General features: G+C 47.2%; 1 protein-coding gene across 1 annotated transcript in view; it reads left to right on the forward strand.

Moving 5' to 3' along the window:
* The window catches only part of LOC142574813 (putative GMC-type oxidoreductase Mb1310), a 36,902-nt gene extending 12,549 nt beyond the window's left edge, over positions 1-24,353 (forward strand). The window contains exons 3-11 of the mRNA XM_075683822.1: positions 4,437-4,629; positions 5,146-5,283; positions 5,547-5,677; positions 8,236-8,403; positions 10,274-10,421; positions 14,797-14,963; positions 16,844-17,021; positions 20,150-20,366; positions 24,022-24,353. Of these exons, the coding sequence (XP_075539937.1) occupies positions 4,437-4,629; positions 5,146-5,283; positions 5,547-5,677; positions 8,236-8,403; positions 10,274-10,421; positions 14,797-14,963; positions 16,844-17,021; positions 20,150-20,366; positions 24,022-24,202 (1,521 nt within the window). The 3' untranslated portion in view covers positions 24,203-24,353. The remainder of the gene's footprint in view (positions 1-4,436; positions 4,630-5,145; positions 5,284-5,546; positions 5,678-8,235; positions 8,404-10,273; positions 10,422-14,796; positions 14,964-16,843; positions 17,022-20,149; positions 20,367-24,021) is intronic.
* The last annotated feature ends 252 nt before the right edge of the window (positions 24,354-24,605 follow it).

Consider the following 24,605-nt stretch of genomic DNA (forward strand, 5'->3'; position numbering starts at 1 on the left):
TTTATTTTTGTTTGCCCCGTTGTCTTATTATGGATGCAATGGAAAAAAAGAAGGGGAAAAGTATTCGAGGTAGCAGATTATGTGCAAATAGCCAGCGCACCATGACCCTTAGAACTGTGTACTGTATCTCAACTTTAAGAGTAGTCATTTCTGAACAAGCAGTAATGTGTGAACACTTCACAGAACGCCCGCATCAAACTTGCGCTGAATACAATTCGTTTTCAAAGAGAGGGCTTCTTTTATTTGTGTGTGTCTGTGAGAAAACACTTTGCCTTAAGTTAAAGTACGATCTTCAAGCTATGGTTCAGCGTTGTTAGTGACTGAATGTCGGTAAATTCGACATGTGTATTTTGATATCGCAGTAACGCACGTGCGTTTAATTACCGTACTGCGGTGAAGAAAAAAAGAAGTGCGTCCGCTTTAGGTACGCATTGCAAAGTACTTTCAACACACGTGTCACAGGTACATGAATTTATGTATTCTGAGGCCGCGCAGAATCCAGTGAAATAATTTGGTGGTAGGATGATTATTTACGTACGGTTTAGTTAGTTCTCGTAATTGCAGGGTAAACTAACCGTGATTTAGAGCAACCAGTCAGGTCGCGTAATCTTTTTTCCTCTCGTAAGAATAATTGAATTATTTCATCAAAACACGTGTGCAAGTTCATTACTGCTGGCAGGCATTACAAGCAAAAATGAAATTTTGCTGAACACATCCCTAATGTCTGTCCATGTGAGCGTAGCTTTATCAGTTTAGAGGATGGTTCATTGAAACACGACACATGGTGTGCCGTACAATGTGCAGGGGCCCTATAACGTTAAACTATTCCAATATGCTTTTATTTCAATCTCCTGACGTCAAATTTGCGTAACCGCCGACGAAAGCATCTGACGGTGACCCGCAGGGTTGTCTGAAAAACAAGAGGGTCTCCTCGTTCATAGGAGGTAACTTTTGTTCGCTTCAAAAACGAACATCATTGCCTACACTGAACGGCTTGTCTTATCTAATTGGCTGACAAGAGGCGAGGAGCACGCTCAGGTGGAAAGAGATTCGATGGGGCCGAGCCACTGCACTGAAAATCGATAACCAGATGAAGAGGGTGGTGTCAGCGTCGGCGATTCGTGCGCTTTCCCTTACTTAGATTGCGCTGGCTGGACGACAATCACGGCGCCATGCAACGGAAGGTTAAGAATGATGCTAAACCGGATCCTCAGAAAAGAGGAGTAGGAGTTGGCAGAACGAGTTCGTAAACGTGCTGAAAGTGCTCGAAAACGTCACACAGCCACGCAAAAAGTTTTATTACACGCAAATAAACCCATGCTCTCCGGCAGGTACGAGTAGCGAGTGCCTGAGCGATCGGCGGCAGCCATCTTTTATCCCTTTTGGAACGGGGCAGCCTGTGGCTATTCAGAAGAAAATTCAGTTTTGTTCATCAAATTAAAGCATTCTTAAAGCGTACACGTCGCTTTGACGCGGTGAATTTTGCGCTTTTGTGACGTTGCGTAATAGGTAGGTGAAGTGTGGTGCCACCTGAAAACTTTGGACCAATAGCCGAGGTCTTATGGCGAAAAGGTGTCGAATCAGAAATAACTATTCTTCTTTTGTTCAGTGAAATCATGCATAATCAGTGTGTTCACATCATATCAGATGGAGAGCTATCGCGGTTTTCGTGACGTCGCGTGACAGACAGGTGAAGTGGGGGTGGTCCAAAAGAAGTTTTTGACCAATCGCGGAGGGCTGACTGCAGAAATGGAGTAGAAAAGTTTGTAATCAGGTCTCTTTATTTACAGAGTACGTCACTGTGGCCGCGGCAGTTCCACAGTATACTGTAATGGAAAAATGCAACGTGAGAACTGGCGGCGCTTCATGCGAGCAATGCTACCCAATGTCTCTCGATGAGGATCAGCACACATTGAAGAACTGTATAATTAAGTGCAATTCACGCCACTTAAATGCTTCCATGGTACATATCTTGCACTTGAAAGAGCTCCATAAGTAACAGTAGAAATTATGTGCAAGGTAAGAAAACAAAGCAAGTACAGAACGTGTAAGAATTAAGCACAGAACTACATTGCAAGATGAACAATAACCTCCCGACTGACTGCATTTTTCTTGATTTCTCAAAAGCCTTTGATCACGTCGCCCATTGCCGTTTGATTTCTAAATTATCTGCCCTTCGATTAGACTCGCTAACCTTATCTTGGTTCTGTAACTTCCTTTCACTCCGCCAGCAGTTCACGGTTATTAGCAATTTCCAATCCTCCCTTTCTCACGTAACCTCGGGCTTACCACAGGGGTGCGTACTCGGCCCCCTATTGTTTTTAATCTACATAAACGACTTGCCAGAAAACATTTCTTCCTGCACGCGAATCTTCGCTGACGATTGCATCATTTATCGTCCAATAACCGGTGCCCATGACCACTTAACGCTGCAAAACGACCTTTATCGCATTAACAACTGGTGTAAAAAATTGCTTATGTCGCTGAATAGAGAAAATGCAAAATAATCTCCTTCACACGCAAGCAAAACATTTCCAACTACTCCTACACCATTAACAATTGCCAACTGCCGCAGGCATCATCTTATAAGTACCTTGGTATTCATTTCACACCCATCCTCTCCTGGTCTCACCATATTACCACCATATGCGCAAAAGCTTCAATAGCTTTAGGATATTTACGTCGAAATTTACATAGCTGTCCCACTCACGTTCGTCATCTAGCTTATCAGACCTTCGTTCGCCCACAGCTTGAATTCGCCGCATCTATCTGGTCCCCCTACCAAAATTAATTTATTTAATTAACATGCTTGAAGCGGTTCAGAATAGGGCCGCCCGTTTCATTTTACGCAATTATGACAGCCATAACAGCATAACGCAAATTAAGCTCTATCTTTCACTTGAACCCCTTAATGCTCGTCGCGACATTGCCCTTTTGTGCCTTTTTCACAAATACACATACAGCAACAGACCATTCCCGATTCACCTTGATGCTTCTTCTATCACATCACGTCGATTGCATAATCACTTAAGTTTCACGCGGTTACATGGGTCAACTCACACATTCAACTCATCTGCTCTTCCTCGCACCATACGTTTGTGGAATGGTTTTCCAGACAAAATCACATCCGAACCAGACCACGATCAGTTCCGTCAACACCTGCACTCTTTCTTTTCGCAATAAAAACTTGCCACTAGTTTTTTCAATTTTGTTTTACTTCCGGTGCCATGTTCTGTATACCACCCATGTATTTATTTATTTGTTATTTTGACAGCTTTAAGACCAAGGACATCCGTCATTTTTTGTACGACTGCACGTGTTTGTTTTTTCAGTATCCCACTATGTGCCCGACTGCATTTCTTATATTAATAAATGTTTTTACTGTGCACGCCATTAGTTCCTGCGTTTTTATTATGCCCTACCATTGTGCGTCTTTTAAACCCTGCCAACTGTTCATGCGCTTAGATTCCGCATATTTGACAGTCTATCTTTGGTTGTAGTTTTTTTTTTCTTATTACTGTTGTCATTGTAATCGGTATACTTTATAGTTCCTGTGTGCAGTTTTGCCATATGTATAATGCCAGCCAATATATTTTTTTCCTCTTCGTGTTATCCTTTTTCCCGCCCAACCTTGTATTTGCCGTCATACCACATTATCATCGACTCCTCTTCTTTGTGTTAAATTGCAAATTTGAGCCGTACGTTTGTACACTGACAAGTTACTTTGTACTTTTTATTACCCCCTTACTCAATGCCCTGTCAAGGGGCCTGTAAGGTATGTGCAATAAATAAATAATTAAATAAATAAATAAACACAAGCCACTAAAAACAGGAAATTACATAAAGTTTTCAAAAAGCCGAAGGAACAATTATTTAAATATAAGGAACGCCATTAAAATGCGATTGTCCAAGTGTAATGGTAGAAACACGCTGCTACCATTTATCTTGACCATAATAGAAATTCAGGATAGTTATTCTTGCAAAGATATAGGTAAATAGCGCATTATAGACGAGGGACAACCGCAGCGCCCTGTTCGTCTCGTTTCTTCTGTCGTGCCCTCTGAATGATGCGCTGTGATTTACTTATATTTAACCACGCATCTTTTATAGAAATGCTGTAACTTCTTTTTTCGTAGTACTACTTTTTTTCAATCGTACTACTAGTACTCCTTAGTAATACTACAACGTAGCTACTAGCTACTGCTACTGCTGCTACTACGTTTTTTTCAATTTTACCCACTTTTATAATACTTATACTGCTCGATATTGTACTGCATGGTTTTTTTATTGATTCTATTGCATCATTGTCGAATTCGTTTTTCTGCACCTTGGACAAGAAGTCGTCGTTGAATTGGCAGTCAGTTTCAATGCACACGTAGAGCCGTCCACCGTTACTCGCTCACCTCCTTGCTCCGCCCATGCCGAACGTTACACAGCGCAGTCCGTGGCCGCGTGGCAAGGTTCTGGGCGGCTGCTCGGCCGTGAACTTCATGCTGTACGTGCGTGGACACCCCGAGGACTACGACCGCTGGAGCCGTGTGCACGGCGCCACCGGATGGGACTGGGAGAGCGTGCTGCCCTTCTTCAAACGCTTCGAGGACCAGACCGACATACGCCTGGCTTCGTCCGGTACCGTCCCTTCGTCGAGTGTCTTGACTCCGTGCGATTCAGAGGGCCCGGGGCGTCCCGTATTTCCTAGAACCTACCCAGTGTCGCCAAACGGAGAGCATAGAGGGCGCCACTTCCCTTTAGGTGGTAGCAGCTCATGGTGCATGGTTAGGGCCGCGTCAATTTTCTTATGACGAATGTTACATGTGGGAACAGTCGAGAAGTAGAGCACTGCAGTGCAATTGTCTCTCTCGAAGATCTACAGTTACGGCCATCCCACCACGATGAAAACGCACTGACCATTGCAGACGAGCCATTCGTAGTAAAGTACCGGCAGTGATTGTTTTAGTACACCGTAACGTTGCATCACCCTTCGCCCATGGTGTGCGCATCGGAAATGATTCGAGTTGTTGTCGAAGTAATGTGTCAAGCTATAAACCCTGGTCGCTAAACGTACACGCGCAATCCGACGGTTTTTTGGGAAGCGCCCATATTTTCGTGGTTATTCCATGTGCCTCCCGTTGCGACTTGCTTCAGGCATGTACGGCGTGGGCGGCGAGCTGACCGTGTCCATGCCCGCGTCAAACACACCACTGGCCAGGACGTTCTTGGAGGCTGGCAAGGAACTGGGCTACGACATCGTTGACTACAACGCCGGCCGCGGCCAGATGATAGGTGAGGCCACACGTGTTGGAACCTTTTGGTGCTAAACCCTCAATCGCAAGGAATATAAACGTGTTATGTTCCACAGGCAATTGAAAATACCCTTAAAATTAAGAAAAAAAAAGAACGCTTGCACACTTACTGCCTCTTTCAGTATGGTGGCGTTGAAAGTAAGCGCTTACATCCTTGTCCGCTTGCGTGCTGTAGTGGTCTCCAAGGCGGTATCGACCGATGACCATCGTCGCACAATAAATCACGTATCTGTATTTGCGCAGGGTTCTCGACCTTCCAGACGACCATGCGCAACGGTTCCCGCTGGAGCACAGCCAGCGCATTCCTGAAGCCCGTCTCCGGTCCCGCAGGAAGGAAGAACTTGCACATCTCCCTGCACTCGACGGCCAACAGGGTGCGTGATATACTGGTATTTTTCCGGAATTTAAAAAGAAAAAATAATGCGCCTGTTGTCGATAGCCTAATTGTAATCCTGGAGCCGGATTATTCGGTGAGGCGGACATTACTTCCACGAGACCCGGAGTTCTTTAACGTGCACCCGAATTCAGACACACGAGCAGCGTTTCTGCATTTCGCCTCCATCTAAATGCAGACGCCGCGGGTGAGAATCGACCCCGCGACCTCGTGGTCGGTGTTAGAAGGCCATGTATATATCTACGACTGCGCCGACGTGACGCGTGAGTGCTCCAACGATGTTTTAGGCGTGGAAGCCCCTCCCGGCTGTCACGGGCAAAAACAGTCCGGGGGTAAGAGGTCATTATTTTGGACAAGCGTAGAACCAAGGTACGCGGATCCTTCGAGTACTGTACAGTGCAATCTGGGTGCAATATTTTTTGCGCGTTTACATCTTCGCCCCTTCTTGGTTCTGATTCTGTTTTCTCCCCCCCCCCCCCTCTCTCTTACCGCTACCTCTCCTCTATGCTGGCCTCAACATCAATTTTAGACCGTTACGATGGAGTCAGCAGCCATTTGCTTATTTCTTTTTTCTTTTTCGACTCCCCCCCCCCTCCGCCAAGTTCATTAAAAAACATCACTTCTCTCTCTTTTTCAATGCACGAGCTCTCATTTAGATGAAAAGTCCTTGGGTAAAAAAAAATATTTCACGTCATGTGATGAATAATTTATATTTTGTTAACATTCTAGAACTGTGAAAAAGAAACTTACAAATAACGATTCCGCATTCACACAGTGACAGATCCCGTGAGCAGCGGATAAAAAGATTTGACGGTGCTTCAAGCTTTGCCCTCAGGAAAAGTCCTGATTTTGCCTCACACAAGAAATATATCGTCACTGTAAAAAAAAATACGGCATCAAATTTATCTATGCCTGAGCAAAACGACATGCTTGGTCACATCGGCACTTGAAGCGCTATGCATGCGATCGTACGTCTGCGTTTACGGTCACTGAGTATGCCGGTGCGGTCATCATAAGTGCAAACAGTCATCTGCGTTCGGAAGAAATTTTATAAGAATAGTTTTTAACTGAGGTATGACACTGCGTGTTTCCATCAGCTTGCGTTCGTTCCTATTCATGAAAGATGATATTTCAAATATTTTTCACGTAATTTTTTTTAATTTATTCATATATGACAACAATTATTTTACAGCGAAGCTGTTAGCCTTTAGTTCGTGGCGATTTTTGGTGTCCACCAGCAAAAAAAAAATTTAACCGAAAAAAGTTCATATCTCCTTTGGAATCAGGCGCACAGGGTACAACACACAGCTCAGTATTAATTTCAATAAAGAAAAGCACAAAACAATCATGGAAACCGCATGATGAATGATAAAGCGCCTGTGAACAATGTGAGACACGTTCCTTCTCCCCGCGTGTGTTTCCCGGTAAAAATTACGGTTAAGCAAGCTGCTCCAGTGGGAAAGGTGCAACAGCAGCATACGAATCAGTGAGTTCCGTCACCAAACTTAACACATAAAAGGGAGACCTGCCTGGCAACTCATTCGGTTCATTGCAAGACCGCTATGGGTAGACCACGCCAAGTTAATACTTCCGAAGAGCAGCGTTAATACGATGAGGATCGAAGAGTGCAAAATCGTAATGCTCGACAACGGTGTCGTGCTAGGACTAGGCAGCACAAAAAACATTTCATATCCCCATCGACGCCATTTGAGTGGTTTTCTAACAGCTTCTCTGGCCATCCACTTTCGCAGAGTCGGGATAGCGAGTGAGTAAAAACTTTGTTCTAAATGTCCGGCGACTTGGGCGGGGTGAGGCCATACGCACCCAAGCCTAGGCGACGGCCTCGAGTCCTTGGACACGGGAGGCTTCCTCGGCGTGCCGGACGACCCACAGTTGATCAGCGAGGTCGCGGCCTATCAGGGCCGCCTCCCAACGCGCGCCTCGGTTCGAGACTGCCATGTCTACCGCGTTCGTCGGGGACTCCTGGTACTCGCTACCGCTGCATTCGCACAGCATGTGCTGCAGCGTCAGTCTGACTCCGCAGGCTTTACAATCGTCGGACGAATAAATGTCGGGGTAGCAGAGGCGAAGGATCGCCTTGTTCGGATATGGGCGTGTCTGCAATTGCCTCCAGGCAACCGCCTGTTTCTTGTGTAGTTTGGCATGCAGCGGTGGGTATTTACATCTGTTCAATCTGTAGTGTTGCGTGATGTCTCTGTATCTCTGAGGGATCGCATGACCACTTGACAGCGATCCCCCCTCGTCCACTCCCGCATCGCTCTCGCGGTGGGCGAGACGTCGGGATTGCCGGCGGGCACTGCGGCTCGTCATGCAACTCCTCGAGCCACGTCGGGATGGCGAGTCGATTTTTCGTTTCTTGCTTAGTTGAGAAAGAACGGGGATAGGGCGCGTTGAGCAGCCAGTAAAATATCATATTTAAGATTTCGTAGGGGTTGCCGCAAGGTGTAATGAATGGGAACCAAATAAAATCTTGTAATCAGCACCAAAGACAATGCGTGTGCGTATTCCTGCTCCTAGGTGCTCTTCGAAGGCACGCGAGCCGTGGGCGTGGAGTTCGTGAAGAATGGCCGCATCCGCACCGCATTTGCCACCCGCGAGGTCATCCTGTCGGCGGGTGTCATCGAGTCGCCGCACCTGCTCCTGCTGTCAGGCATCGGACCCAAGGAACAGCTGCAGGAGTTCGGGGTAACGTATTCGTCGCTTCAATGCCTCTTCGAAGGGAACGTAGAAATTATTTCACTTGCCAACTGTGGAAAAAAATTCGCTTCTCTGGAACAAAAGTAATCAATTGGCTAATTGACCGTTAGCTACGCCATTTACTTTCGTGTGGCTATTCTGCTATAGCATTTCAAATTCTCATCTGTGATGAAGACCAACTTGCGCATTCAGAAAAGAGACCCGCAGGAAAAGGTGACGGAGACAGAAAGAGCGCACCCGAATTTCCGTCTCCGTCGCCTTTTCCTGTGGTTGTCGTTTTTGAATGCGCAACTTGGTTCCTCATAGCAATGCACCAACTAGCCCAGCAAGAAGTTCTTCTAAACTATCCCATTTGTAAATCTGTCGTTTTACGTATGGTCCATGTGACGCTAACCTAACCTTTCTCCACAAGACATCGCGCATCGGGCCCAATTACGACAAAATGAAAGATGCAGAGGGTACATGGAGCTCTACAGTAAATATTAAAAAAAAAACTTCGAAAGGAAATCTCTCTGAGCAACTCCAAGTAAAGTGCCGTACAATTTGAGACTAGGCTCAGGTGCGTGAGGACGAAATATTCCAGGTTAGTTTGACAAAGCGTAGGTGTTTCTGCCTTGGTATACATGCCAGTCTGGAGAAGGGTTAAGCATACTTCTCTGATACAGTGTAATGCCACTAAACTTCAAATAAAATAGATTAGCACAGATGTCCAGAAAACATTGGTATTTAGCGCGGAATACGGGAGATTAAAACCCAAGGGTAGAAATGAATAAAAGGAGGTTGTACGAGCGGCGAAAATGGGTGGTGAATAGCTCTTCATCAAGGAAGCCTTTAAGTTGCAAGAACTCCTGCTTCGTGGCCGGGAGACACATTTTGCTAGCCTATACCCAGGGGGCTCTCGCCAACACTGAGCAAGTTTGCTTTAAAAAAGGAGTGCTTTCTTGATGCTTGAAAGCACCCGTACATTGTTAGTAGCCTCCTAACTAAGCCTACAGTGCTTTTTGTCTGTGTTCTGTTTAGCAACGGGTAGTGATTACTTGACGCAGTTTTCAATTATTACCTTACGACGGCAATGTCAATACAGTTTGTAGAGCACATTAGAAAACGCCATTTCGAGTTGTTTCCCGCGCGTTATATACTTTCTGCGTAACTTTTTTGAATTAATATATTTATTTAAAAGAAAGCAGCCGCGTGGCGTGCAGGGAGGTCGGGTCGCGCCGCCGGATTTGAAGAATTTGCAGCCTTTCTTCACAGCACACAAAGGAGGAGGTACGCATACGGTAACGCTTCGCAAGAGATGCCACACAAACCTCATATTGACATAGTGGCCATAAAGCCAGTAATTAAACTGTTAGTTCTTGATCCTGACTGATCAGGTAATTCAGAAGGTAAGGAGCGCGGGAGCCTTCCTTTGAAAGTTGCTAACATCACAAAGGCGGTTTCATTGGCTCAGATGGGTTCAGTTTCTTTTAAATCTTGCGATGTGTTAGGTGGCACTCCCATGGCTTTCATTGCTATCAAAGAGGATCCTGTCGAGTAAGCACACCGTTCCAGTGCAGGCTTTGGAAATAGCTCGAAAACATATTCCAAGAAACGCTGCTGACCAGTACCAGCTCTCGCAGCCCACCCAATTGATCTCGTAGCTTTTACAACGCTGCTAAACACCGCTCGGGCAGATAAAACGTGAGACCTAAAAGGTGCGCGAAAATACTCCGACAGTAAAGCAAGAAATATATGAATGCGTGTACCCGATGCTTTTCTGGCCCACTTTTGCCAACTATACCCGCTGCTTCATTTCCCAGCTTGTGCTGCCTGATGTGTCGTTGTAAATGCCACAACTGCCGTGGTATATTCGTAGATTCCGGTGATCGCCGACCTGCCAGGCGTCGGAGAGAACCTGGCCGAGCACTTGTATCCCGGTGGCGTCAGCGCTAGCGTCAAACGCAAGATCGACATCGACGTCACGCCGTTCGCCGGACCACTGCTCTTCTACGCCCGCAACAAAGGTACGCGGGTGCACGGCCAACCTTGGTACCGTCTGTTGTTAATATAACTAACGTATAGATATAGTGGAATATCGGGATATCAGCATAAGCATACTCAAAATGTGTCTCTGTTCTATCACCCTGTAACAAATATCCTTATAGCGAATGGCGGATGTAAGAAGGCATTTTCGCCCCGGATGGGACTCTGTTGTAACGGGGCTCGACTGCACAGGCAAACGACTGTTCTCTTTGTGTCCTATCAATTGCAGCCCACGTTATACTACTGTCTTAAACATCTGTCTCAGTAAACCCATGTAAGGTCGTGTAGCTACAAATATGTTTTTTTTTCTGTAGTTATCCGAAATACCGCATGAATCTCTATGCGCCTTTGCAAACTTATTGGTTTATGGTCAACTTACGGAGCTTGCGCTACCAAGGCCACCCACGGCCTATGGGTGACATCTTAGTGAGACCCTCCCGAATAATTTCAACTACCTTGAGGTCTTAATCGTCCGCCCAAAGCACAGTACACGTGCTCTTTTAATAAGGTGTCCATTAAAGACTCCTGATATTTTAATGTTATTTTTTCGTGGTCGCTATCGCCTGCGCTTAACCAGTTACATCAAAGAAGCGCCAGTTAACGTTTATTGCCTAGTTTTGAACCGTTACTAACCTCCTGCCCTTTCTTTCTCTCAGTCTCGTCTAATATATACAGACGCGAACGATTCGTAGTTATAGCTAACTTTTAAAAACTGCTGGACATTTACGTTCGAGAACCACCATCTGATTATGAGGCACGGCACGCGAGGGTATAGTAAGCGTAATCATTAACTCAGTACGTTAAGAAGGACAGTTGGAAATAAAGAAGAAGGTGCGCCGAGCGCGGGCCGCAGCCACGGGGGCTGGCCCGCTCGGTTGCTGCGAGATGACAAACAAGCCAGGCGTCCGGATCTAACACCCCTCGTTTAGCTACAGGGACTACCTCGTCTTGCCCGTGGTCTGTGGGTACAGCACCCTGAGAGCCCTACGAAAGTTCAACGCCCACATCTGCCCGGATACCAGGGGGGCTCACTGCACGCCGCGGGACCGTGAGCAACGGACCGACCACTTGCCGTTGGTAATGTTTGGCCTTTGAGTCGTCCTCCGTCGCGACCATGGGTGCTCTGCAGTCGAACTTGTTTTCGGCTCCCTCTTGCGTTATCCCGGCGACCTGTTTGCCACAGAGAAGGCGCCACTTCAACACCATCCCTATCTTCAACGCCTCCGAGACTAGTTTTGCGACCTACAGCCCGTTTGACGTATGTCAGCCAGGCAACACACATCCGAGGACCCAGACCTCGCGTCTGCCGCACATGTTTTTCGAAGGCGAGACGGCATAGGGGCGCCTATAATGCCGGCCTATGATGGACTCTTTCCGGTTCTGCGCTGTTCCTCCAAGACTTGTCGCTGCGCAGCGTGGACGTGAGGAAACAGTCTCTACACATCGCCTCAAGCCGGCCTACGTGGAGACGCTCATCACCCATTTGCATCCCCAGAGCACATATTTCTCAGAGCCCGACGCTCTGCATTTGTCATTAAATTCTCATGAGGTCGGGTTCATTTCAAGCTTTCGATCCAAGCAGATTCGGCTGCTAGAAAACATTTAGAACAGCAATTTTCGTTTTAGCTCTTGCTTAGCTTATGCGTACGCTTTGTAACCAATCACTTTCCGCACAAGGCTATGTGTGCTCATGGAAAACACAGGTACTCATGGATCCGACCGGTTCCCGCAAAAGTACGGCAACAAATATCGATGCGGTCGTCCTCCAAACTGCAACCGCAGACTCTGCGACGTGTTTTTCTCCATTCTCATTTATGCGTCTACTGTAGGCACAAGAGGCTTAATTCGCCGAGCATGAACGTCCCACAGTGAGAAATGCAGCGAGAAATTCGACGTAGGGATTAACAAAACGTGTTGGCGCGTATTTCTTTTTCTTTTCTATCTTTCATGGGTAGACTTTACAATACAAGATGCATAATTATAGCCAACGAAAGTGCTTTCGGAGGCCAAGCCTAACTGGACTACTGATTAGCGTTCTAACCTAATCGCGGCTGTAATTGGATACTTTCAAATTGTTTTGCAACTGCATTAGTTACAATTACTACGTGTTGAGTGCGTCACTGTTCATAAACCACGTTTAACTCAACAGCTACTGAAAAGCCAGTGAAGGTTCGTGGTAAGCAGTTAATAAATTCATTTCTGAAGGAACAGAATGCAAGAGTGCACGCAATAGTTCCTCTATTATAAAAAAGTTTGCCTTACAGCAAAAACATGCTTGATTCATGCAAGTTATATCTACATGAAGAATTGGTTGTGTTCAACGAAGTCCAACAGGGATATATGGCCATAGATTCACAGATGGTAGTCAGGTGAGCGGCTTACATGGGTGTACAATTTCACAAGATGTGCGGTGTCTGCGAGGGGAGCTGGGCGAGGGCAGATGGGACATGTCGCGCCGAACGCTGACCGACGGTCCAGAGCTCTTGTACGAGTAGCAAATGACGTCAGTGCAGTACCTCGCACGTATCCTTCTTAACGCAAAGCCTCTCGCGGCGGGAGAGACTAGGCGGATCCACACCGAGTTACCAGTGCGCGTCTGGATTGGCAAAGGACTGCCTTTTCGAATAGCAGGGGACTGTGGGAAGAATGGAACGGCAGTGGATATATCACTGGAGGTTGGTGACTAGTTGCGTCTGCCTGAACGCGTTCAGGAGAAGACGGCAGAGGTATACAAACAAGTGTACAAGTATACAAACACTACGCACGGGACCGTCTACACTTTGTTATGCACATTTACGGGGAAAGACAATCCGTTCAATACCTTGCGGAAGTCTTCCACCCCTTGGACTCAGTCATAAGACCAGTGCCGATCAGCTGCTTATGCAAACTAGAATATATGCTTTGGTCTTCAGAACTGGGCTAGTTGGCTAAATCCATCTTTCTGTTCGTTTCCGATCAATTTCTTCTCTTAGTGCTTTTTTGACGTTACGCAAACAGAAAGTTAGAACAAATGCGGTAACTAAAACGGGAGATACTGACGTCCACACACCGCTAATTAACTAGCGCTGCGCCATGTCGACTGCTGTCAAAAGCTTGGACGACGTCTGCACCTCCTAAATCGTGAGTGCCAGAAAACTGCAAAGTCGTGTTGAACTGACCCTGCGCGAAGTCAAATCAAAGAGCGCAGTGCAGACGGCGTGCCCTGCATTGTCAAATCGAAGACGAAAGTGCTGCACTGGCTGAACTAGCATGCAGAAAGTGGTGCGACATCAAAGACCTTTAATGCGAACCACGCCAGCGGAAAGGAGGAAAAGGCTGGATTTGACAAGCGCATTGAAGTAGTGTCGATGTTTATTCTGGTAGTTCGTATCGCAAGGTAGTCATTGTGGTCATATATAAGCTGCCCTTCGGCGATTACAGGTGGAGCGCCAGCAGAACGTGATAGTGGCATCCTTGAGACGGAATTAAGGGAGGAGAGGTTAGGGCAGTAGAAACTACATGGCTGGCCGACACAAGCAACAAGAAAATTCTGGACTTGTTCAATGTCGTCACTCTCATTGATGCCCATAAACTTATTGCGAATCGAGAGTAAGCGATGAGTTCATGACATCGTTGTTCAAGAGGGTTTCAAGGGAGTGGAAATCCTGTTCAGGAATGGCGCCCAATACTGGCCCGGTAAGTGTCCCAAGAATTTGCCAACAGAATCTCAGCCTTTTAAACACGCTGGTAGTTCCTTGACCGTAATTTGGCGCCCTAGAGAGCGTGCAGAGTTATTAAAACCACCAGTCTGAATCATCCTGTTCATATACGTGTACCGGATTCACACCGATCGGGCTGTGTTTCGACGATTTCAACTGTCCGCACAGCCCAACGCTTATCCTCGAAAACTTAACCATGGCGCCTGTGATCGCTTGCGCGTTGACGCCCGATCCTGGAGGCCACAATTTAATCCAGATGTTGCCGACGCCAGCTGCTCTTTCGTCTTCGAAATTGAGACGCCTAAAGCCGAAAAGGCGTTACCTCTGCGATGCTCGTTCGTCTGGGTACTAGGCGACAAAACGTTCGTAGCAGAGAGTAAGACTGCAGGTCTAAGTCGCGGGACCACTTCGCGACTTCAGCCTTTCGAGCGCGACCGGTCATGTCGGATGTCGGGCATGCGCATTTCTGTGCCCCAACAAAACGTGGACACTTTGTAGCTTCAAAAATGCTTTTAACACCAAAACAGCCTGGGAAGACAAATAAGCACACATTGACACGCTTTGTCGTCCGTCTCTTTAGCCCTAAATGCGTTTTTTGGCGATAAATCACGACCGCCACCACCACAAGCATCGAATTATCGGTCTCCTGTTCGACCAGGTCCCTGGACCATCCCCGGCGGTGTGGAGACGGTCGCGTTCGTACAGACCGAGCCAGCCAATGGAACGGCCGCTGATGTGCCCGACATCGAAATCCTGCTCTTCTCTATGTCGCCGGCCTCTAGCGAAGGCGAGAGGTTCATGCTCGACATCGGACTCGAACAAAAGGTATTGCGTTTGCATGTATTTCCGTGAAAGTAAAAAAAAATCGTGAGATAACCCGCAATTCATTCATTAAACTCGCAGAGTTGCTGCTAAGTTAATCGATAGATAATATTGCCGCAATGTTAGAACACATTATAAACCTCAATCACGCAGAAGAAGCTTACGACAAACAAGGACACGACTAGAAAAGATAAATACAATGTGAACTATAAAATGATGTACAAAATCTATATACTAAAAGAACCCCCGCACAGAGGGCTCAAAAATTACTAAATACATTATTCTCCTCGCAAAAGTGGATTTTACTGTTCAGGAGCAACATTGCTTGTGTCCAGCAGTATTGGCTGTTTGAACGATAACTTTTTAAACCTCCAATTGAACACGTCGTCTACGATGGGCGCGGTGGAGAAAGCATAGAAATAACTGCCGACCAATAGTGGCTGTGGCTCATACTTGATATGATCTCGATATTTGACTTTTTGATTTGTTTAGCCTATATAATGACAAGACGTCCGCAAGAGTAAAACGAACGGCGACGGTTTCTCATTGGATCCCCTCCAATGAGAAGGCACGCCAGTAGAATTTATTAGAAAATCGGACTTTTTTATTTTGGATTCGCCTGTATTAGATCGCATCAAGTTCACTAGCAGATCGTGCACTCTTACTCGGAATGTGCTTAAGAGAAATACGTGGAGGAGGAGGAACAAACCAAACATTTATTGAAACCAGGGGCCGTATAACGTAAAACTGTTCCAATATGTTTTTATTCCAGTCTCCTGACGTCAAATTTGCGTAACCTCCGACGCAAGCATCGGGCAGTCACCCGCAGGGTTGTCTGAACAGACCAATCAAACGCTCTCCTCTTTCATAGGAGGTCACCTTCGTTTGCATGAAAAACGAATAACATTGCCTACACTGAGCGGCTGGTCTTATCTAATTGGCTCACAAAAGGCGAGGAGCACGCTCAAATGGAGAGGGATTCGATGGGGCCGAGCCAGTGCACTGAAAATAGATAGCCGAATGAAGAGGGTGGTACCGGCGTCTGCGATCGGTTCGCTTTCCCTTACTTAGCTTGCGGTGGCTCGTCGACAATCGCGGCGGCATGCAACGAAAGCTTAAGAATGACGCTAAAACGGATTCTCAGCAAAGAAGAGTTGGCAGAACGAGGTCTTAAACGTGCTGAAATTTCTCCGAAACGTTGCACGGCCATGCAGAAAGTTTCATTACAAGAAAATAAACCCATGCTTCCGGCAGGTGCGAGTAACCAGTGCGTGAGCAATCGGCGGCAGCCATCTTTTATTCCTTTTGGAACGGGCAGCCTGTGGTTATTCAGAAGAGAATTCAGTTTTGTTCGGCATATTAACGCATCTTTAACGCATACACGTTACTTTGACGCCGTGAGTTCTTGCGGTTTTTTGACGTCGCGTGACACGCAGGTGAAGTGGGCGCAACCCGACAACTTTTGACCAATAGCCGAGGGCTAATGACGAAAAGGCATCGAATCAGAAATAATTATTTTTCTTTTGTTCGGTCAAATTATGCATAATCAGTGTGTATACGTCATATCAGATGGGGAGCTATCGCGGTTTTCGTGACGACGCGTGACACACAGGTGAAGTGGGTGTGGTCCAAAAGAGTTTTTGACCAATCGTGGAGGGCTAATTGCAGAATTGGAATAGAAAAGTTTGGAATACTTTTACGGTATAGCGCCCCAGCAATACGAGGACAAAAAAAAATTCCGGCATTGCAATTTCTCTGACCGGCGATGCTCATTACATGGAAAGTGCATATCTCATACAAACAAGTGGGCCTGCAAACTCCTCGGTTTTCCTCGCGAAGCCGCCTCTTGGTGGGTTATTGAATGTGTGCACCGTTGCTTACAGGCGTACGACGAATACTACAAGCCCTTGCGCGGGAGCCACGGCTACAACCTGGTGCCCGTCCTGCTGCATCCCAAGTCTCGCGGTGTGCTGCGACTTAAGAGTGCCGATCCCCGGATTCCTCCCGCCATTGACCCCCGATACCTGTCACATCCGGATGACGTCCGGGTCATTGTCAAGGGTACGTACGAACTGAGACAAAGAGAAAAGAAAGGAGAAACTACATTTTAGTATTAAAAGTGCAGAGAGGATGATGGCACGGGGTGGGTGGTTAGTCCCAGAGTTTCACATGCCACGTTATTCAGTGGGAACTGGTGACCTGCGCGAGGTACCGTTGGTGCGCGGAACTGGTGGCTTTTGTCCGTCCTAGAGTTTCCTACGGGAACCCCTGGCGCTGAGCGTCTACGCTAGCTCCAAGTGAGGCGGTTTATCCAACGTGGGAAACGTGTGCAGAACGCGCATTCGCCTGAACTTCGTTCCTCTGGCTTCAAACAGTTTTTGTGATTTTGCAAAATTGATTATGTTCAATAAACATCACTCTGCATATTCGCCATTGGCACTGATTACGCGCGTGCGCGAGAAATTGTTGTGTTGCGGTGTTTAGAAAACTATGATGAAAATACAAACCGTCGAAAACTAATGCCACAAACGCAAAGACTACGGAAATCCTTGTGCTATATCTATCATTTCCCGATGTTAACAATGACGTTAATCATTCCCCGGTAACTGAACCATGGCCTTCGAAATGGACAGCATCCGAGATCGAGAACCTGCTCACGCCATCTCAAAGCCATGGCTAAATGATCGCTACGCTTGTAATATTTTTGTCGAAAACTGTGCCGTCAGCTGTCGTCAGCTGCCGTAAGCCGTGGCATACAATATCACTCCGGTGCAATCTTGGAGGCCGCATTTCAAGTACCCGACAAAGGATTTTGTGGCAAAAAAAAAACAAGAAACGACAATGAAAAGGGCAAGGGCCACAAAGTGGCGGTGAGGCGCTGCCTTCATCAAGCAAACCTCGTCAATTTTCGCGCTGTGCGATGACGAAGCTATAGGGGACTTGCATAATGACGGCAACCCTGTGCTGCAATGAAGCGACGCAAGTTTTCGGCCGCCATGGTGAAGGATAAACACCGTAGACACGAGCGGGTGATAGCCGGTTACCTGCTCCATTGCGCGCACGTACGTGCGTTTCGTGTTGTTTCTGAGCGTTCACTCCATGCAATTCGACATGCCAACCTACAGCCGCCTGCCGCTATATGCAGGCAGTTTGTGTACGCACACAGTTCCGGCTGTAAGGCTACACTTAATCACACAAAGTTCAGTAAGCGTTCGATGCACCGTCTTCACCCCTGAAGTCGGCCGCGTCGGGGCTGTGCCAACCGTTTGTTCGGATTTCTGCACCAATTGTAACATTTAGGCGCAGCAGCTTTGATTAACCAGCCACACGGCATATTTATTTAGAGGAACGTGTACAGCATGTTTCACACTAATGAGCTACTGCGCACAGTTGTAATCAGTTGCGTCCCTCACCCAAATCCGCGTGGGCGAAGGTAGTCGCGTTTCTTGAGGCAAGGATCATATGCTGGGAGACGGTGGCCGCCACAAGCTGGCCCGATCATGTCGCTGAATACTATAGCGTTTGCGAGGTCACTTCCCTCGAGCTGGATTAAGATATCGAGCAATTGTTGCGCCAGTAAACAAGAACAAGATATCGACGCATAACGCGCTCCTTGATTTGATTCCCTACTTTCCATATAGTTTGCTTTGATGTAATCCGGGATGACACAAAAGTCGACAAAACTTGCAGCTCATGCAGTCAAGGACTGCTACCCGTCGCCACTCTCACATTGTAGCAGTCAAAGATGTCTTCGTGGGGGCAAGCGCGAGAGCATGCCAAGACAATCCACCGATGCCGTTGCGGGAAACTTAACTTGCATTTGTATAGGGCCACGTTAGGCGGCGAATAGGCTATGTACATATCAGAACATTACAACAAGCTCAGTGAGACCTGTAACAGAGCCCGCACGGCCCACAAAAATTTCTACGCACGTCCAGCGCTCGCCCGCATGTCTATCTGTCGCGATTGTGGTGAGAACGCAATGGTCGCGTAGGGTTGTCGGCCTAATGCAAAATGTTTATATAATCCCTGTCGAAATATGTTTCATATCGCGACGAGTTTCACAACGCCACCGCTGCCGCAAAGCATACCGGTAGCAGTAGTAGCAGTACAACAACTGTGGTAATAAGCATGTCTTTTTATGTACCACGAAAAGCCGCTCATCCGCTCGAGATAAAATAAAAACAGGGTTGTGAGGCAAAAAAGAAAAAAAAAGCAATCCGGCAGAGCCCGTCTACAACATTGCAATGGATGCCCGGGCACCACGGGGTGCGTCACACACGAAGTAGTACGCCTGGGTGCGCGTCACGTGGTCGCAGATTTCCGGGTGTAGCGCAATCATATTCCGTACTACGCTAACGTGCAGACGGGAGCATTAACGTTACTCTGATGCGGCACGTTGACATCTAGATAGATATACGTTACCACGCAGGATGTCGGATTAAACTAGATTTGATCATGTAGGTGGAGAACGCCAAGAGCGACGCCGTATGTATGCACTCATGCCAAGTATTCATGTAAAGCCCCTCATAAGAGACCCCCCCCCCATTTCAGGTATTATCAAATAAAGGAACATCGCACGAGCCTCTGTTACGCGCTATCTGCGATAGAGGTGAATACGAACGATATTTCATTCTGCAGATAAATCTACAGAATCTTTTCTTAAATGTATAGTTTCAGTTTTTATTGAAATTAGTTTAAAGTAAATGCCAGCTGTCCAATTCCAGCCTATGTTTTCTTTTTTTTATCCAATGGGACACTATGTAGCCTTGAACGAGCACTGGCACCCAGCTGATAAGGATAGCAGCAGTATACCTGCCGTCTGATCACTCACAAGTCACTTCGCGTGAAAAAAAAAAAAAAAAAACAAGGCTATTCCCGCCGTGCTGTGGCTTCGTTTGTCAGTTTCCCGGTCCCTTTGTTGCGAGGAGCACAGGGTGAGTGATTGGGGCTTCTGCGCTTACTTTAAAGCAGCGAGAAAGGGGAAGCAGAAACACAAAATGGAGAGGGTGGGCGCCAAACATTAAACGTTTAGCTTCCTTGGCGCTCTAAACACATTTCCTAATGCCGGTAATAATCGGCAAGCCCCGCCTTACAGGCATAGTGCGTATAACGTCGTCCGCTTGTCGACGCGGATTCGTGCGTTCACGTTTACCGCACATGCGCGCTAACCCTTCCTCTGCGCGCAGGCATGAAGGCCTCGGCGCGCATCGCCGAGACCGAGGCGTTCAAGCAGATCGGCTCGCGCCTCTGGCCCCGCCACTTCCCGGGCTGCGAGCGACACCTGCTGTGGAGCGACGAGTACCTGGAGTGCCTTGCGAGGCACTACACCACCGCCCTGTGGCACCCGTCGGGCACCTGCAAGATGGGCGGCGGCAGCGACGCCGTCGTCGACCCCGAGCTCAGGTATACGCGTTGCACGCACGCACGGGCTTCACCGGCTTCGCTTGTCCGAGGCCCACGCGCACCCGCAATCCGTGCGAGGCAGCTTGAGCTGAGCCTTTTTACTGCGTCAGCATTCTATGTTTACTTCCCTGGGAAATCCGTCTCTGTCTGTCTGTAACGCGTGATACGATACGCTCCATGGGTATGCATGGGGTCTTATGGGAGTATATACGAGAATGCCTTATGACTACGTATGACTACCGAGATTTACGATTATTATTATATGTAGTGAGTACTGAAGAGGTAATAAGAGTAATCGAGGTTAATAAAAGGCTCATAGAATTCATTATACAGAAATTAATCATGAATAAGACCCTTCAAGGCTAATTAACGGTAAGGAAGCCTAACGGTGTATAATCGCAATGAAATTGAGCATAATTACGATTGATTGAGGGCAAATTGGAATACTGAGTCTAATTAAATTAGTTTACGTTAAATAAGACTACCAGGAGTGCAGATTTTTGGGCTATAGTTGCTTCGTCGCAGTAATTGAGGTCATAGCGCTGGATTCACACGGACAAGAAAGACGACAGCGCGTGCGGTGACTATCAACTTGTCCAGCGCTACGGCCTCAATGACTATATATGATTGCCTAATCAATGTAAATACGGTTAAATTAATTTAGCCTAATTAAACTTAATTTCGGGTACCTAAGAATAATTAAGCGTAATATCAATTCATTACCTTTACATTGATTAAGATTAATCACGAATAATTCATGGTAATTACGATGGCTTAAGCCTAATTAAGATTGATTACGATTACATTACTTAAGCCAAATCAAGAATAATAAAGGCAATAAAATAAATTGTCTTACGTTACTTAGCCTAATACTGATTAATTACGATGACGTTAATCTCGCACAGTAAAATTAATTACGACTAATTAGGTTCACCAAATTATGTAATTGCAACAAGTCCTTGGAATACTTGCAGCACGTTGCGTCACCCTCGACACACTCAGCCGCGGTGCGCGTATACACTCGACCACTCAACGAATCATTCGTTGCATGATCGTGCAAGATGAGCGACTGGAAGTAATGCTCAAGCGCTATCTGGCAGGTCCCACTGGGGAATTTTCTGCAGTAATTTTCTTCGCGGTTGACAGACAGCGCCAAACACACACACACACACAGTCTGGCTAGCGAGAAAAGGCAAGTGGGAAGGACGCTGCGACCTTTCGGCGCAACACCTCCGATCTCTCACGATGAGCCTGGAGCAGCCAGCGCGTTCCTATTGGCGATCAAACTCGTACGCGGCAACGTTACCGATATCGGCAAATCTTGGCCCACAGCGGCAGGAGGAGCGACAAAGCATTGGTCGCGGTCGTCTGAAGATCGTCTCATTTTCTTGGCTTCCCCCATAGCGGCCTGTGTCGGCAACGTTGCGTTCATCAGTGAAATCCGCGCAACACGCTCCGGCTACTGCCCCAAGACTTTCCACGCTTGACAGAAGCGCGAGAACTATCAGTGGGCAAGACCGGTTGGAAGGCTTAAGACAGCTCATTTAGCATAGCCTGGCACAGACGAGACGGAAATTCAGGGGAGGTGGAATTGTCCGTGCTAGGGCTGTGGTCCGAAAAAGAAAATGGAGGTAATCACTTATGCGCTTACACACAACACAATTGCTGGAAAATTTTCAGTACCGTTGCAGCAAGAAAGCGCTTTCAATTCACGTAGGTCAACTCTTTATATTTTCTTGTGGGAATTTATACGTAAAGATCTGGCACAAAAGTTCAGCAAACCAAATTCTTATTTTAAGTGCTACTTCATTGTGAAAAAAAGCTCGTTAATGCTTCTTTCTCAACAGATGTCTGTATATACTGATCAATTTCTCAAAGCTATGTTACCTTGACCCATGGATTTTTTATTCACTTGTAGATATGGCGCTCACGCATTAGCTTCTTGAACCATTGATTTGCTGCGTCTTTGCCGTTCTTCCGAATGCCACTTTCAGGAAGACTTGTTTCCAAAAGCTATAAGTCCCTGTCCAGCTGCCTATGAGCATTTCCTATTTTAGAGTAGTTCCCGCTGCACAGGGGGGACAACGCACTGCGGAAACGGCTGAGTGCATGAGTCGCCAGGAGGCGCTGGCCTCGCTAAGCGCCCACGTAAGAAACTTCGCACGCATTTGCGCGGCAGCGCGACTTGCCGCGAAGTTTAATTCATTCGTTCACTGCAAAACCTGCTCGGCTGCATAGTTCTCGGTTAACAACTGCGAATGTAGCACATCGCAGATGACTATCCGATAGAGAAATGCAGAGAAGCACGCTGGCTTTCTTTCTATTTTCTTTTTTTTTTTTTTGGCGACGCACCACAAGTTTTGCTTCACAACGTAACATGCGCCCAGCGCCGGAGCAGACAATGCGGAGAAAAAAAAAACGCGCTTGCAGTGCTTTGTGCGCCTGCGCAGGACTCCTTCATGGTTTCTACACCTCGCGAAGCTTCAGGCAGTCTCCGATGTCTAACCAAGAACGACAAGCAAGCCTAGTAATCTCTGACCTAATGGTCTCGTCCGTGCAGCATGTATTCAAACCTCCTCCGCGAAGACAAATTATCAGGCTTTTCTTTTTTTTTATTCCTTAAGACGACGAACAGCAGTCGCCAAGATTTAACGAAGTGCAATTTCCGTCAGCTGCTTAGCTAGCACTCACTCCATTCAGCAGCAGCTGTCAATAGGTAGCTTCAATGTATTTGCTAACGTCAGGTGGTACGCTCCACATTGGCCTGCAGGTGTGTAAAGGTATTCGAAGAAAAAAAAAAGATTAAATAAACTTACTGTGGTCGGTTGTTAGAACGTTGACGAACGAACACCGTAGGTCTTATATTTGTACTTTGCCCCTTCCTTTTTACATTAAATTTCTCTTTCGTTGAACGGCTACGCTAAAGTTAGCCGGGACACACGATGTGCCGCGTACCGAAGACCCCTCCTTTCGGCTCACAACCATTTCAATAAGGTTAGCCGCTATTCGCTACATAACGACTACCTAACAAGCATGCTCACCTTTCAATTTCTCGAAAGTGGAAAGAAAATGGCTTTGCTATTCCTCCCCGTGTTGACCTAATTAACGTAGATGCGCGTGAACGCATTATGTCCTTTCTTCTGTTTTCCTTGCCTTGCTGAAAACCAATGGCCGATCACAAATAAAATCTTGCAGCGCATAGTAGAGACGGCAAAGGCGTACACGTGTGCAGAGAAAGCCAGGAGAAGACGAACAAAATTTCAGTCGAAGCGATAACTGCGACAGCGAGGCGAACGAGTGAAGCGTCCTAATGCAGAAAGGTACACGAAAAAAGAAAATAAGAGAAAACATTTTTTTCTACACCTACTTCCGCTGTGTTAATTTAATTATGTATATGTTTCAGCGATAGAACCAAATGCGCAAGACGTATTTAATTTTCCGTCGGCCACCGGAAGCGTGGCGACGCTATTTGCCAGATGCCAAAACTATAGCCCAGCTGTCTACCTAGCACTCTCATAACGAATCTTCTAAGTATATGCCCCCATATATGCTCACGCATAGAAAAACGGGAAGCCTCAGTGCGAAGCCGCGGCCGGTCCCTACCTCGCGCGCGACCTTAACCTAAACGATTTCGCGCGCATGCGCGTACGTGCAGGGTTCGGGGCGGCGTGCAAGGCCTGCGAGTGGTGGATGCGTCGGTGATGCCCGAGCCGCTGTCCGCGCACCTGAACGGCCCCACCATGATGATCGCCGAGAAGGCGGCGCACATGATCCTCCGGGACCTGGAGGGCGAGGACAACGAGCCCCTGGTGCCAGACGCCACGGCCGTCGTTTGAGACCTCCGTGGACGCCCCCCGCCTTCCAGACTCAAGAACATTGCATCGCAACCAGCTTTCCGGCAGCCTTCTCGACGCGCTTGCGCGTTACGCCAACTTATTCTGGGTGGTGTACAGAGCATCATCATAGCGTCAGTTATCGTCAAGGCGAAGCGTCTAATACCCGTGTCACACGGGCGTTTGGAAGGCCTTCCAACCGATAGTCAGTTGACTCAAAGGTCAAGTTCGAGCTGCTACACGGGCGGTTTCGACGGCCGCCGAGTCAATAGTCTATCGAGTCAACGGAGCACCTTACAACTCTATCGAAATCTCGATGGCCTTTGAGCAACGGAAACGGAAACAGCGCGAACATGCCCTCTCGTTCACAGTGTGCTCCAACTCACGGTTAGAAAGAACAAATCAA

Source organism: Dermacentor variabilis, chromosome 3 (genome assembly GCF_050947875.1).
Source record: "Dermacentor variabilis isolate Ectoservices chromosome 3, ASM5094787v1, whole genome shotgun sequence".
Lineage (NCBI taxonomy): Eukaryota > Metazoa > Arthropoda > Arachnida > Ixodida > Ixodidae > Dermacentor > Dermacentor variabilis.